We start from the raw sequence: 16311 nt of genomic DNA, 5'->3' as shown, positions 1-16311 counted from the left end.
TTTGAACGACAGAACTGAGAACCGTGGAGTGACTCGTTGACAAGCTTGCATATAGCCGCGCAACGTGTCTTGCTTTAGTCTGTAACCTTAATACTCACTGAATGGGAAGTTAAGAGCGTTCACGGGTTGGTGTTGCTGCTATTTGCAGGGACCCCAGTTCACAGCCCTCCTGACAGGAGAGGAACAAGAACCATGATGAAATTCCGGTTTCCCCCTGAGTGCTACGCCAAATACCTTGACTATCCTAGTCAAATAAATGAGAGGGCCCTGAAGAATGCACGTTTTTTGAAACCTTTGACAAATGACCAGCAGGTCTTGGAGGTGGGATGCGGCACCGGGCAGTTCGCCCGAGAATTCCTTTTACCTCACTGTCATCCCTGTCAAAGACTAGTGGCCACGGACATCGACCCAGACATGGTGGATTTCGCACGGAGACAATTTGTCCACACTGATATCGTGTACGATGTCCTCGACATCGCCACCCACGACTTGGGCTCATTCTCAAAGCACTACGACAAATTCGACCGAGTCTTCTCATTCTTGGCGTTCCAGCTGATTCAGGATCAGAAGGCTGCCTACTCCAACATCATGAAATTACTAAGCGATGAAGGCGATTGCTTAGTAGTCGCCTTTGCCAGTCTTGACACCGTGGACGTGTGGGCAGATCTGTGCCAAACTGAGGATTGGAAGGGACGCATTCCTGTAAGTATGAATTATCGCGGGTGATTCTTTAAAGGCCCACTGTCCACCCTCCGGTCGAAAATATTTTCTTCCCCGGTGACTGTGAGACTTCGCCCCTGGAACGCAAGGCCGCAAAAGTTTTTTTGAAAAGAGCAACTAATAACGCAGTTACAGCCACCGCAATCACCCGATTCTGTCATGCCTCTCTCCTTCCGTTCTCTCGCAAAGGTTTTTCACTCTCCTGCCCGAGGTCGTCTAGCCTCCGCAATACAAATTCCCCTTCCTCCTCCGCGTTTGGCGGGAGGTGGGGCGTGGCTCTCCGCGAGCGCGAAAAAAAAAAAAAAAACGGTCGAGGGAGCGCGCGCCGCTGGATTCAGTCTGGCCGTGGCGAGGGAAAAGCGCGCTGCGAGCGGTAGACACCCATCCTTCTCCCGTCAGTCAGCTAGACGGACCAATGGACGTCGTTCCCGATACGTACGTCGTTATCGGGGCCCGTCGGGCCAGCGCAGGGAGCGGTGAAGCTGGCTTCTCAAAGGAGAGCATGAGGGAGCTTTGAATTGTATTTTCGATGCTTTGCGGCGCGCGTGTCGCTGTAGAATTTTGCACAGACTATCTCCGGTACCTGATCGAAACACTGGGCTCCTTTGCTTAAAAGGTCCTTCCCTGGACAGTGGCCCTTTAAGTTCATGCCCTCTAGCTGCTTTTGAGCTGTCTTTCCGTGCATTTGTAGAACACAGAAAAATTCATCCGTGTGTCGGACGGAAAGGAATGTAGAACGCTGAAAAAGAGATTATAAGAGATAAAGGGCCGTAATTATTTGCCGAAAATTTAATGCCGGGGTAGGTTGTCCAGGAAATTGCCGAGGTCTTTGAAATCCAAAGTGCAAATAACGAATATGTAAGCACACCTTCCTCGTGTTTGTCTGAAAAGGAGCTAGAATTTCTTAGATATACAGAAATTGATAGGCTTTCCTACGTGCTCTTTGCTGCTTTTTAATAGACTTAAGCCGCAAATCTCAATCTGGTTTTCCACCGCGATTTTTATTGAATTTACGTGCCTTTCTGGCTGGTACACATCCTTTTATCGGTTTTATTCTAGTTTTTGTGCCGGCCCTTTACGCCGTATTGTTATCGTTTTTAGCCTTTTGATCTTTTATGTGTTTATTTCTGACGTGACTACACTGATTACGGTGATCGCGCCTTGGCTCCACCCCTCTATGCATGTTTATATGTGTCGCGCTAAGAAATAAAATTTTCAGTTGTTAGCCTGTGTCCGCGTGTCGTACGTTGCGCTGTTTTTGAGAACGGTCGATGTACCGAGAACTTAAAGATTATTAGGCTGGTGTAGAGAAGTGCAGCCACGCTTACGTACGTTAAACGCAAGAATATAGCGGTATATTGCGCTATATGCCACAAAACCGCTTCCTGTTCAACGTTTTAATACGGAGGTACAAGAGGAAGTTTAGATAGTGGCGCAACTAGATTTTTAAAGAGAACATTTTTGTTAAAAAAACACACAAATTCTAAGTCAAAATTGTGAATTGAAATTAAAAAAAAAAAGATGAGGACGTTTATCATTCAGGGGTTTTGGTTATTGTGAGATAAGAAAGAACAAAAGCCATGTGTCGCACTTATCACCCGTGAACACTGACAAACCCAGTAACAACGACAAATTAGCTCCGAAGTGAGATGCTGCGTTGAAGCGGAACGCCGCTATGTTGGGAAAAACTATTGCAGCGCATACAAAAGTCGCACGCGCTCAGCTTGAAAAACAGCTCAGGTTACGTCAGCTGACGTCAAGCTCGATTTGAAGGAGTGTTCGGAGCATGTACACTTTGACGGATATAATTACACAAGCCCTTCTTCTGTTGGTGCAACTGTTTAGCAGCGTCATAACGTCGTTTCTGAACTCGTCGCAGCTATGCTTTTTTTTTTCTTTTGCCATGAATTCATGAAACAATAAATAACGCCCTGAGAACCACGGAGGCTGCGCTGCCTGTCGTCGGCGACACAAAACGCAGACGGGGCTTGCGGCGACTCTGCTCCTTGCGTTACTGCGTATAAAAAGTGCATTTATTCATCTGGAAATTATAGTTGTGTTTTGAGATGTTAGAAAAACTGCAAACGCTTTCCCGGAACATTTTTCTGCAAGCTTCCTGGTCCCCTTATGAACGGGAGCTGAGCCAATAACGTCTTCCGAGAGAAAAAAAAGTGAGAGCTACACGCATCTGGTTGCTTTCGCAATATTTCATGCATCGCTTCATTTCACCGTGGAATAAAAATAGCCTCGTTATGTGTGACCAGTCAACCATCATCAGCGTGGTTTGAGCCCCGCTTTCATAGGTGTATCCAAAAGGAATTTGCACGCTTCTTTTACTCTTCACAAGTGATAAATGCCCGTCATTCGCGCGGCGCTAATTAGAGTGAACACTCGATAAATTGCATTATGTTTCATGCACGGCTTCGGAAACTTTGTGAACACTTTGTGCATATCTGTGTTATATAAACGATCCGTGAGCCGTGAGGCGTTGCTAGTGGTTGCATGCTACTCGTTCTAGATTTTGCGCAGCCGTCTCTTTAGTTTTCACGTAATTACAGAATATACTTCGTTGAGTGTATTTGTCCAATGGGCATATCCTCTCTTATTTGAGCAAAACATGCGGTTTGGAGCAGGCAAGTTCTAACATTAGTTCATATGTAACGTCTTTTAGATGGTTTCGGGCTAACTCTATGTCTCGATTGGAACATTTATTTATATTAACCTTGCTTTACCTTCCTATATGTATGTAATTGGCACGTATTCGGGTCGAAAGTTCTTTCTCAGTTTTCGTATTACATTCGCCGGGGCTCATTTCGTAACTAATAACTCTTACAACTTCTTTGTTGACACCTGTTTTCTTTGCTTACAAAATGTAGTAAAATGGTAGTTCTTAGGAACCAACAAGAAGCAGCAGTCCGCAGCCAGCATTTTATTACTCGCAAGAAATCACATGACCCAAAGAGCCTAAAAGACCTGTCTACAAAAATTTCTCCGAAGACCTCTAGCGCTGCATAGTTATACACAAACACAACACACACACACGTGAGATTAAAGCAAGACGTTCACATCGATGATGCGCTCGCTACCAACTGGCTGTTATTTGGGATACGAAGAAGAAGAAGGCATCACAAAAAACGTAGGGTTACAATAGGAAGTGAAGAAGAAACGAAAGATTAAAAAAAAATGCGAAAATAAAACGAAAATAATGACAAATTGCGTCTATCTTCGTGTCATATCGTCCGAACGAAGCAGTATCTCCTCCTTCCTGTTGAGCGCCCCCGACGGAACACTCACGCATTCCCCTTCCCCCGAAATCATCTTGAATGCTTCGATAATCTGTCTTTTAATACTGTCTTTTGCGCCAGCCAGTACCTTGGTTTCGGTGAACCTTGGTACACAATGGGTACCCCTCAAGTCATGTTGATCGTCTTCCGTTTTACAACGAGAGCAATGGGTCGCCAGGCTTCCTGGAGCCGACAATGCGCCACACGAATTTCTATGTTCCCTTAGCCTTTCATTGAGGCATCGGCCTGTGTGCCCCACATAGGCCTTCCCATATGTCAGGGGTACCTTGTAAACGACACCTGTGCGGCATTTGACAAAGCGTTCCATGTGCAGTACGCCGCATCCTTCCTTGGTCTCACTCGTTTTATTCACCTTCCTGCACATACTTTTTAACAGTGTTCGGTGCAGACAGCATGACCCTAATTTCAAATCGGCTGGCTATCTTCTTAAGATAGTGCGATATGCCATGTACATAGGGCAGGACAACAACATGTCTTCTCTTTTCACTCTCTTTACGCTCTCTTGTTCGGGGTCGCATATATTCCTCAAACAGCTTTCAGCCGCAGATATTAGCATAATCGTCGGATATCCACTTCGTTTCAACCTCTCAATCTGTAGATTGACACTGTTACCCATCAAGTGCGTACATGATTTGATCAACACCTGCCGTAAACACAAGACAGCTAGCCCCCTCTTGATCAACTTAGTATGACCGAAGTCGTAACGAAGAAGGCCTTTTGCCCCTCGTGTCCTATAAAATCAACACGTATGATCTTCGTGAAGCACAAGTCTGATATCTAAGTACTGGATCTGTGCATTTTCTGGTTGCTCAAAGGTGACCCCAAGCCCCGAATGTGTTTTAGGGAATAGTGCCACAATTCTCTCAACCTTGCTCTCTGTGTATTTTCCATGCGGCAGGCAAACCAAAAAAATGATCGACATATCAAAATGCCTTGTCAATTCCAGCTTCCTTCATATGATTAAAAAGTGTCCTATCATTTTTAGCAAGGAATAGATCCCTCAATATAGGAGCAATTGAAGATCCTGTGCAAATTCCATCTTTTTGCTCCAAAATACTTCCTTTAAACTCAACATACAAGGATCGGAGGTAGATCTTTAAAAGACCTAAAAACCGGTCATTGCTCATTCCAATTTCATCCTGAAACTTCACTGCACCGTAGACGTTTATTGCTTCTTCGACAGCGAGGATGGTCACATGCTGTGGAATGTTGTAATACAGATCTTTCACGTCAACAGAGAAACACCTGAATGGTGCAGCCTATTGAAGAAATTCAATCAGCTCATCTGAATTTCTCACCAATAAGGGATCGTCTATTGGGAGACAATTCATGTTCTGAAGAAATGAAGCTGCGCAGTGTTGCTATGTGGAACGGTCCTCCACGATGACCCGGAAAGGGTTTCGCTATTTGTGTGTCTTGACAGCAAAGAATGGTGTCCGAGTCAGATTCTTGCATCCCATAATCTTCTTGGTTATTGCTTCCTTTTCCACGTCTTGCAACATATCAACATATCAGCCGCTTGCTTAAGGGCCTGGAAATCTTTCTTTTCGACTGAAAGTTTTTTTAGGATCCCTTCCTTCGCCTTGGCCTGGTAATCATCTTTGTGCATGACCGCTAGCTCTCCCGTCTTACCAGTAAGAATCAGCCGCAGATCCAGACTTTTCAATAAATCATGGCTCTTTGTGGACTGGGCTGTGCTCTTTTAGGACCTCAACCTTTTAAGAACGCAGAGGAGCCTCCACACCTTGGAACAGGCAAGCTTCACTGTTCTCTTCGTAGACTTTTGATGCCCCCTTGTGAACCATGCTCAATATATCAGCAGGGTCAGCCTTTATTTGCACCGCTATACTTAGGTCCTTTCTTTAAAACATCAAGAACATGCTTGGGAATAGCCTGATCCGTGATATTGGCACCTCCGCTATTTTTCTCAGCGGAATCTCTTTCTTTCCTTGGAAGCTTATTCAAAGTAGGAATCCACCACCGATCCACAATTTGGTCTGCAAATCCAAGAAAGAACTTCGTCATTACCTTTGATTGCTGAGGACCAAGGCAGGTGCTACACACATTCTCGATGGCGAGCTTGTACATCCACCCCGCCATGTCTCTGAGCGTAGAATCTTGCAGACCCTGCTCGACGAACCTTGTGTCGGAGCCAAACGTCTGAATACCGAAGTAAGGATCGGAGATATCAGTCCTCTGTTCAGCCTATACGTCAAAGCACGAGTCCTCGTCTGCTTCTGCTATGTAGTCCATGAGAACACACACACACACACACACACACACACACACACACACACACACACACACACACACACACACACACACACACACACACACACACACACACACACACACACACACACACACACACACACACACACACACACACACACACACACACACACACACACACACACACACACACACACACACACACACACACACACACACACACACACACACACACACACACACACACACACACACACACACACACACACACACACACACACACACACACACACACACACACACACACACACACACACACACACACACACACACACACACACACACGCACACACACACGCACGCACGCACGCACGCACGCACGCACGCACACACACACACACACACACACACACACACACACACACACACACACACACACACACACACACACACACACACACACACACACACACACACACACACACACACACAACAGAGAATTAAACCAAGACGTTCACACCGATGATGCGCTCGCTACCAACTGGCTGTTATTTGTGATACGGAGAAGAAGAATGCATCACAAAAATGTAGGGTTACACGAACAAAAGATTCAGAAAAAATGCGAAAAAAAAACGAAAATAATGACAAATTGCGTCTATCTTATTGTCATATTGTCCGAACGAAGCAGTTACCTCCTTCCTGTTGGGGGAAGAAGGGGAATGCGTGAGGGTTCCGTCGGTGGCACTCAACAGGAAGGAGGTGATACTTCTCCGTTTGGACAATATGGCAATAAGATAGACGTAATTTGTCATTATTTTCGTTTTATTTTCGCATTTTTTTTAATCTTTCGTTTCTTCTTCACTTCCTATTGTAACCCTACGTTTTTTGTGATGCCTTCTTCTTCTTCGTATCCCAAATAACAGCCAGTTGGTAGCGAGCGCATCATCGATGTGAACGTCTTGCTTTAATCTCTTGTGTGTGTGGGTTGTGTTTGTGTATAACCATGCAGCGCCAGAGGTCTTCGGAGTCGTCTAGCCAACCAGCCCGCTCGCAAGTACTACAAAAGTTTGCAACAGTTTATCGATGCGGTAAGCTAGAAACATCTTAGCAGTAGCCAATATACATTTAGTTTTGACTGCCTTCTTGCTTCTAATTTCAACCTAGGTAATTAATGCAAGTAAGGCAACTTCATGGTACCAAATTTTCAAACGAAGCTTCTTACATGTTGGCAGACCATAAAAAAAAAATTGCTTCGATGCCAGCCTTTTTATCAACAGCAACAACAAAAAAAGAACTCTGTATGAAATGCGAACTTTAGCATGGAGGTTGAAGAGGTTAAGAACTGCTGAATGAATTGCAACGTTCTCATTGTTTCAGACCAAGTGCAGCTTGCAATATGCGATAAGATATGTGAAACGTACCACGCAACAAGTATCATTAAAAAACCAGGGTGAAACCTAGCGCTGACAGGTAGGACCTGACAGCGCATGCAGGGGGGTACCTCTTTCAGCACACAGTTGGTGTTCGTACTAACTAGATAATTAGACAACAACGATGTAGTGTGCTGTTTTAATTGTCCGAGATGGCGGTCGAATTATGCTGAGCTCTTTATTACAGTGGAGAGCTCTACTACGCTCGGAAAGATGCTGGAGAGAGAACAGCGTGAGACGAGGCATTCACACCAAAATTAGCGCTGCTTTAAACATTCCTGCTTGCAGCTACAAACGGAGATGTCTCGCTATTTCAACGACACGTGAAAACTGTGTCTAATTCAATAAAGGCAGTGTAAATTATTGGCGATAAGAGCTCAGCACGCTCGCCTGTTCGCAAGCGTGCCGCCAAAGTGCTTGTTGCGCGCACATCCCTCAGTGGTCGTTTGATCGGGCGCCCGAAGCAGGCATAAATTGCACTCCAGGAAAGGAAACTGGGCTTCCCAGGTCTGTCTCCAAAACATTGCGTAAGCGTAAGTACGAATTTTAAAGTTGAAAAAGAAAGATTGTACTTATGATACGCTCTATTTTGTATCCGATCTTGGTGGTCCTTGTCTACGGCAAGCATTTCGTGCGAATACGCGTCAGGTCGTTCCACACAGCTTCGACTTCGGACAGCAGTCCACTTTCGAACAGTTCACTTCCTTTTCGGACGCTGTCGCCGCAGAAATACTCGCCACACGGCCGCAAGAGTCGCAACAACGAACTCCTGTCATGCTTGCTGTCGCAATGGAGCAGCCGAGGATTGTGCCCGTCTGTGCTTCATGTAGCCGCCGATAGGTGGCTTTAAATGGCGCCTTTGCAGACGGTGCACAAGGCATATAGTAGCATTGGCAGCAGTGTTAATAATAATATCAGCAGTAGTAATAGACACTATGTTTGTAGGTTGGGCAAGTGGGGCTAAGAAAGGTGTTCTGTGGTCTCTTCTACTAGGTGGCCACTATGGACGGCCTGACTATAACTATAAGGCTAGGTCTGTTGACGCAAGGCTTTTGCACTAATCGCGTAGCATGTATGAGCCCAAAACCGGTATGTATTCTTGTAGCTTCCACAATTTGGCAACGCTCTCTCCCCACTCTTCCCAGGTTCTTACGTGATTGGTGATTATATGATCCTGTTTCTATCAACTATGTGCCATTTGTGTTGGTTTCATACCTTTCAATTTTCTTTTCCTTTTATTGCAGGCGCTTCGTTTCGAGTCCTTTTCGTACCCTGTTCGCGCTGCTACACAGGGTACCATATACCAACTAACCCAACAAACAACTATTCTTGGCCTGTAAATTTTCTCAAGTGCGCAATTCAAACACTGCTTTATAGAGCACTTTCCTATAGAACCAAGAGCTCCTAACGGGACCACAGAACCACACACAGCACCAAACCACGCATGTAGGTCATGGTAGCCAACGGAGTTAGCGATTTAACGCAAGTGAGGCGTGGTTTAAATGGTGTGTATGCGCGACAGTGTTAGGTGGGGGACGGGCTTAGTTGAGCGGGCTGGGTAAAGAGGACCGCTGCTGGCAAAAGACAGGGTGAACAATTACAGGATGGGGTCAATTAGATAAGGTTTTGGTCTGTGTGGACGTGTTTGGGCTTATTTTGATAGTGATGGTGTGATCCGGTAACGTAGTTACATACTTAAAGCGTCAACGCAGGCCAGCCGCGAGCTACCCTTGTTACTGCGACATTGGTGGCAACAAACCGAAATTTGCTTGGCCTGCAGGACCCACGCGAGGTTTTCAATGCCAGCTTCAACTTTAACCGCGTCAAGCCAACGGCCCAGGTTGAAGCTGAAGTGAGGGAGACACTTCAAGAAACAGGACTGGAGTGCTTGTCCTGCGATGTTTACGACGAAGTTTGGAAGTACGACGACATGGACGGATTAGTTGGTAAGCCCTCCAAAAGAAGGTGCTTCTTGTCCGCGTATAGAAGAGCACTGCAATGGAGGAAAAATTTACACCTCTTCAGGGAGAAAGACGGAATTATAGCCACAAAAATGAGAAGGGGTAAGCCTGTCCCACGTGGCGTCCGTAGAGAGATCAGGCTGGCTGCACTGCTTAACGCTTCGTCGTAGCTTTCATAGACTGCTCATCGTGTGTGCGCACCATCGGGAGCGCAACGGCTGCAGCGACAAACAGCACAGCTAGGCACAATAACTGAACGCATAAATAAATAAAAGACACAGAACTGTGATGACACAAAGTGGGGGCGCGTTCTGGGGACCACACGTGGTGCAGCGCTGAAGGGGTCGACAGTTCGCTCGTTGATTGAGGATTCGGTCTTCATATACCTCGCACGTGCAGATAATAACGTATTTTTCTTTCATTTCTCCACGATTTCTCCCAAATATATTTCTCCTATTATTTCAATACCCTCAAATCAGACATCCATCCATGTCATAAAATGATCGAAGAACCTTTTTTTTTTTTTATCAACGCCCGTTTTTAAACAGAAGCAAACGGACTAAACACTTCATTTTTATTTTGCATTAAAGAATAAAGATTTAAACACTATCAGGGCGGTAGGGGCGATTTTATCTAGCGATCGTTGCTCAGCTTTTCGAGAGATCTCTTTGGATAAAATTTGAAGAACACAAATTAAGGACAGCACAGGTGAGGAAGCAAGCGCGAGTTAATGACATACTGGTCGAAATCGCGAACGAATAGGCAGGGGAAGGGCGTAAAATGCGAGGGTAGGAGCCGCGTCATGTCCTTAAAGGCGCTCCGCCAATTGTTTTTTCTGCTTTTTCTTTTTTCAGACATAGTCCTAACAGTTCTTCCCTTCAAGGATTCCGTTCCGGAAGAGGAGTGGGAAGATTTTCGCACACTCTGGGCCCAAAGTCTGTCCCGGAAGTTGTCAGCGTCGCCAGGCCAACATTTGGAAGTGAAATGCGGGCAATACGTGGTACATGCCCGCCGTTCCTCTTAATGAACAGCGTGACGAATAGTCGTCCAGCAACCACTGCAGGACTCTGTCATGAAGTTGCTGTGGCCGCTGTATTTAATGTTGCTGTTTTACAGAAATAACGCCATCGCCTAATCCAAAATAATGAAACGTGACGTGACTTGTCTGACGAGCATGCTTTCTTTGCCCGAAAAAAAGAGTTATCAATCTTTTTAAAATTACTTTAATCAAACTTCCTTTACGAGACATGTGACTCCCGAAGGGACGCGCAACACAATATTATGCTGTACCCAGCGACGTTTAAACAGATATGGTAAAACAAGGTGTGCTTACGAGGGCCGCTCATAATGTTCCTATTACTAGCATGAAGAAAAGCAGATGCACCACGTGTGATTATAAGTATATAGTGCATTTCGTGTTTCTTTTTTTCTAGTAACATCGTGTGCGTAATACATCCAGTGGGGTGCATAATACTTGCGTGGAGTGCATTGTTGTCCTGTTTTCCTATTCTTAATTTTGCTCCATTTAAAGTATGTATTTGTTTGCCTACATGCGCGGCTAGTTGTTTCTTAGTCCTTTCAACCAACAGAGACGTGAGATATTGTCTTTTGATGTTTTTCCCTTCGTTATTCTTTTGGAATTTTTTTGGATAGCTGACCACTGAGTGGTGACTGTCTCTCCTGTTTCTGTCGTTATTGTCTCGGCGGTTTCACCGTGCCATAGCCTCCTATATTATCCATGCCCGGTCACAGGCGCCGAGATTAAAGGACGCCGACCATCGCGTCCAAGGCCAGGGCGGACGAAAAAAAAAAAATGTGCTCCGTCGGCACGCCCGCTGCAACGAGGTAGAAGCTAGGGACAGTAGGTTGTTTTGAGTACGATGCGTTCCGTTGATTTTGCTGGCGTTCGACAGTGCAGCAGCGCGCGGACTGACATTTCACGACCTCAAGAGACAAAAAACGAAGAATTTTGAAAGCCTTTACTGCTAAGCTCAAGCCCTGAGATTCAGCTAGGTTTAATCTCACTTGCCGCACACGCCTCCCGGGTCCAAGGACTCCAGTCCTCCATCTAGACGGATAGGCTGATGCCTATCTCGAATTTGTTGGACAATATTAGTTTTATCACCATCCAAATAGACGGATACGATGACGCCTATCTTGTATCTGTTGGATAATAATTAGGTTTACCACCATCCGTCTAGACGAATAGGCTGACGCCTATCTTTATCTGTTGTATAATAATTAGTTTTACCACCATCCCTACCTGCGTCAACAATAAACACTGCAATATTGCAATACGACTGTTCTATTTATTTAATTCAACGCAACGCCTAACTATAAGAAAGTAGGAGCTTCCGTGCCTCTTGTTACCATTAAAATTAAGTGATATCACTTAACTTTTTTTAACACAGAGACACGCGGTCTGCTCGATCAGCGATGTAAACGGCACCGCAGGAGACTCCGATGGTATACTTCAATGGCCAAAAATGCAACCATTTCGGATGCAGTCCGATACAGTCTGATACAACTCCGATACAGTTTGATGCAGATACAAATATAACAAGAAAAATAAATGAATCAAGATGCTGTTTAAGCGATACACATCAACAAAACACGAAATTATAGGAGGTTCTTGGAGAAGGAGTACAAAATCGAAAATGAAACAGAAGAAACAAGTACAAGTGAGCATAAGGGAAAGGTTTACTTGAAACAATCTCCGTGGCCATGTTAGTCAAGTCAAATATTGAGTGTTTTAAGCTGATAACGAATTTTTGTTGCCTGCACTTCGAATCGACTTTGATGTAGTCGCCTGGAATGAGATTGAAATCAGTCGGGATACAAATATATCCCTCAGGTTCCTGTAACAAAATGCATAGATTGACACGCAACATTTCTTGAGGATTTTTATGTGCGACACGGGATGCGGTATTCTTAAAAAGCAGTGTTCTTATGCGGCATCTATGTAGACATGTACCACGCAGTGATATGGAACCTTTTCGTTGAAACGTAAAGAAAATTACTCTTGTCCCTTTGCGAGTGTAAATACGCGTGTTTTTCGGACATATAAATGTTTCATGCATGCTTTGATGCCTAGCTAGCGTGATTAACTGCTCATGTAAGTTACACTGTGGTTCGTGTCTGAGCACATGCCTGCTTTCAAGGCTACCATTACAGTAAAATTTATGGGAAAAAATGTGCACTCACACAAGCGAAATAAGGCAATACTTAAAGCTGTGAACTTAAATTGTATTGAGTTAACGTCCACCAGCGAGTTCAACGCCATTAGAGAATTCTGGATATACCTCTGCAGCTACGAAAATATTTTCCTTCAAAGACACCGGTGGGACCAGTTGCGAACTTCAACAGAAGTGCGCTACCAACAGCGGGCATAACTGCACCTCACAAATCTGTTTGGACATAGCGGATTTATAATCCTCTAGGGCATATGCGCCATTTGCCACTCCATGTGGTTGAATGTACGTTCTGGCTGAAGCCCTTTAGTAATCTATACGTAGCGCCATCTCCTTTCCTCTTCCTGCACCGCCGCTCTTCCTTCTCGCTTATCGACCGTGGCTCCCCTAGGCGGTGTAGAGCAATCAGACACTCTCCGGAGTAAGCACAGATGCTCGGCTACATTCGAGCTTTTCCCCTCTTAGTTTTGTCACATTTTTTCTTACTTTATGTCATGAATGGCTGTCGAAACATAAGAAAGTTTGCTGAAGTGCAGCAAGATGGCATCGCGAACAAAAGGCGTTTCAAGGAACAGCCCGAAAGAGGCGTGAAACGTAGCCAAACTTGTTCGCGTGTGTCGTGCCAACTGTTTGGCATTGATATAGAGAGGAGATAACAACACAACACACAAGAAGAAAGCGAGAGAAAACAATTGACGGCTTTCGGCCAATTGGAGGGCCGAAAATCAAAGGAATGAGCGGGAAAGGACGTAGGCGGCAAAGTTCACATGTTGGCATTGCATTAAGTTTATTGAGGTATTTTAGTGCAGTCGTGGGGGCTCATGTGGTTAATTGAGATCGGGAGATGGCATTAGGCAGATGAAATAGATAAGAAGTGCACCCTAAATACCCTATGGCACGCTTTTGGCTTGCATCCACATTTCATCCCAGTTAAAGAAGACCAAGGTTTTTATAAAAGAACAGCTCCTTAAGCAAGTTAAACTAAATATGCACGCCTGGGCAGCGCTTGGTTCATTTGCCACCTTTTGTTCTACACGCGTCGCGTCTTGCTAAGTAATGAATGGACAGGGAATACCGACGTTTAACTCACGGCTAAGGGAATTAAATTTCTATATCAAAGTACAGGAATAACCACATAAAACAATCGTCTGTGATGCCTGTAAGGTTGCTAATTATGGACCTCCAATGCAGGCTATCAAAAAAGTAAATTATTTATCCCCGAAGCGCTGTCCTCCAAGTGACCTGGAGTTAGCTGGGGCTGTGAACACGTTATATGGCAAGACGTGGAGGGAGCTAGTTTATTTTTGTAGCCCCTCTGTGCTCTGGTTCGGTTTTTTTAAGGAAAACACACTTCTTTCGTCTATTTGAATTGAAAATCTGACGTTCAGGTGCTCCAAAAGAAAAACGAAGCACACGAACGAAGCAAATTTCATTACGCCGAGCGCCATGCGAGCGGATGCGCATGCGCACAACTTGGGTGCATGTTGGCTACCCGGATGGGGAATAGCACACTCTTGATGCCCGTCTCATCAGCATCCCGGATGAAGAACACATTTCCCACAGACCTGTCACCCATGCTCCGTTTTGCTTTTAGTGTACCTGTGCGTTTCCCCACCGTTAGCACTTGGAACCATTTGTGAGGCTTTACAGTCACACGCTACTCGTGACGTGCCAGCAGCGTTCGTCCCCTGGCTAATTTCACGCGGTTACCATAAGCGCCAAGGCCCGTCCAGTCAGCTTTTTTACGATAGATCCTTTAAAGCACGTATAGAAGTGTTGCTGTCATGTGGTAATGTAGTAGTCTTTGTACTTCGCGAGCGCTTTCTTCAAGCGACGTAAATAGCACCTAGCGACTCTGGTTTCGAAACCAGAAAATGAACGCATGCTATCCAATCAGTTAGACTTAACTAACTAGGTATACTGAAAAGCAAATCAGAACACTAAGGTAAGAGACTATCAAAGGATAGCCGTCTTCTGTAAATAAATCCTTAGTATTGTGGTCGCGCACAGGTTACCATATCGGAGGAAGATGGCATGAGAGATTAAACCAAAACGCTACGGACCATTGAGCGTGATGAGGCTGTTAGGAAACCAGGAGTGCTAGCATGTCGAGTTTCAGTTCAGTTTCCATTTTCAAAAACAAGCACGCTTTAGACAAAAATCGGGGCTATCGATGATTGAGGAAGTTGTGGAGATCGACGTATAAGTTTTTGAGGCTTCTTGTAGAACACGTGGCATGCCATTGTGGTCCCGCCGCAAAAGACGACAACAGTCTCAGCACTTGGATCCTGTCAAATAAATTTGTGGAGCTGAATCACAGACACACTCGTCGTAAGGTCTCCACAAATATATTTGACAGGATCCGCTGAGCCAGGCGGGAACGGGACAGCGAACCATCGGCATTCAGTCTGCTGCCACGTAGAACGAACTGCGTGTGCTTGGCAGGCGTGCTGAGACTATCGTCTTCTTTTGCGGCAGGACCACGATGGCATGCCACAAACATATCTTAAGAAGGTAATTGGATTAATTGCTCATGAATGGAAGTTGATAGAGAAGACGACATGCGAAGCACAGCGCAAGACGTGTAAGTATACACGTAGGAAGTTCGGCTACGGTGATAGCATAGTGGTTTGATGCAATGGCCAGCGAACCTGATATGTCCGCGCTTCCGTGGTGTAGAAACCTACCTCCTGCCTTAAAAAGCTTAACTGTATTTCAAGGTCAAGAAAAGCTGTCAGACAGACAAACATAGACAAATCCGATATTTGGAGGTTCAGTGCACTGGTAAACACACTCGTTGCATTCCGGTGACTAGATGCCATCGGAATAAGCATGATTTGCAGATCGAGCGCTTACCCAAATCATCGGCGACGATAAGAACGATGTGTGGGGGTCGGATTTGCTTCTGAGCAGACGCGAGGTGAAGGAAAACCAGCTGCCATAGCAAGCGGGAAAGTCCTGTCATGGCGGTTGTAGGATAAGACGACTAAGATTGTCCTGGCAACCGAATGCACCTGCAAAGGAGCACGTTTGTATTCAGTTTGCTGTTTTTGTCCTCACGATTATTAGGAACTTTAGGATGGATTTGAAGCAAGGCAAAAGTCAGTAGAGAAGTCGCCAGCAAGTCCGAATATCTTTTTATGCCACCATTAAAATGTCTTTAAAAGATGTCTGTCAGATGTTAGGAGGAAAAAGATGTTGCATTACTTTGAAAGCGTAATGCAAATAGCAGCTTGTACACCTAAATGTCAACAACGCAAGAGCGATGAAGCTTTGGTAATAATTATACTTGACCTTAAGCGACAGTTTGGAAAGGGCAAGTGAAGCTAAGTTACTCTTTTTTATAACTTGGTGACAGAGCAGAGAAGAGATTGATCGTAGCTCTACGCTGTCAGCAGCAAACCAGTGGCTGCAGTTCGCGTACAGACTTGACAGCACTGACGCATGTCGGTTGCAGCACTCTCGGATTGTT

At 45.2% G+C, this 16311-nt stretch overlaps 2 protein-coding genes across 2 annotated transcripts in view; one reads left to right on the top strand and one right to left on the bottom strand.

Annotated features, from left to right (window-relative positions):
* Positions 1–15962, bottom strand: part of LOC146175525 (arylsulfatase B-like) — a 63033-nt gene extending 47071 nt beyond the window's left edge. Inside the window, exon 1 of the mRNA XM_084580793.1 lies at positions 15696–15962. Within this exon, the coding sequence (XP_084436919.1) occupies positions 15696–15804 (109 nt within the window). The 5' untranslated portion in view covers positions 15805–15962. The remainder of the gene's footprint in view (positions 1–15695) is intronic.
* LOC146175526 (4-vinylphenol methyltransferase 2-like) lies at positions 193–10672 on the top strand. Its single transcript, XM_084580718.1, has 3 exons — positions 193–702; positions 9468–9633; positions 10503–10672. Exons 1-3 carry the CDS (start codon positions 193–195, stop codon positions 10670–10672), a joined length of 846 nt encoding a protein of 281 aa, XP_084436844.1.
* Positions 15963–16311: the final 349 nt, after the last annotated feature.

The sequence above is a fragment of the Amblyomma maculatum genome, chromosome 10 (genome assembly GCF_055883805.1).
Source record: "Amblyomma maculatum isolate TAMU_Amacu chromosome 10, ASM5588380v1, whole genome shotgun sequence".
NCBI classification, from domain to species: Eukaryota; Metazoa; Arthropoda; class Arachnida; order Ixodida; family Ixodidae; genus Amblyomma; species Amblyomma maculatum.
The sequence above is the reverse complement of the archived record's forward strand: the minus strand, read 5'-3'. Positions and strand labels throughout refer to the sequence as shown.

Coding starts and splice junctions, on each gene's coding strand:
- LOC146175526 (XM_084580718.1), top strand. CDS start 193: ATGATGAAATTCCGGTTTCCCCCTGAGTGCTACGCCAAATACCTTGAC. Junction 703..9,467: donor ATTGGAAGGGACGCATTCCT/GTAAGTATGAAT, acceptor CTTGGCCTGCAG/GACCCACGCGAGGTTTTCAA. Junction 9,634..10,502: donor CGACATGGACGGATTAGTTG/GTAAGCCCTCCA, acceptor TTCTTTTTTCAG/ACATAGTCCTAACAGTTCTT.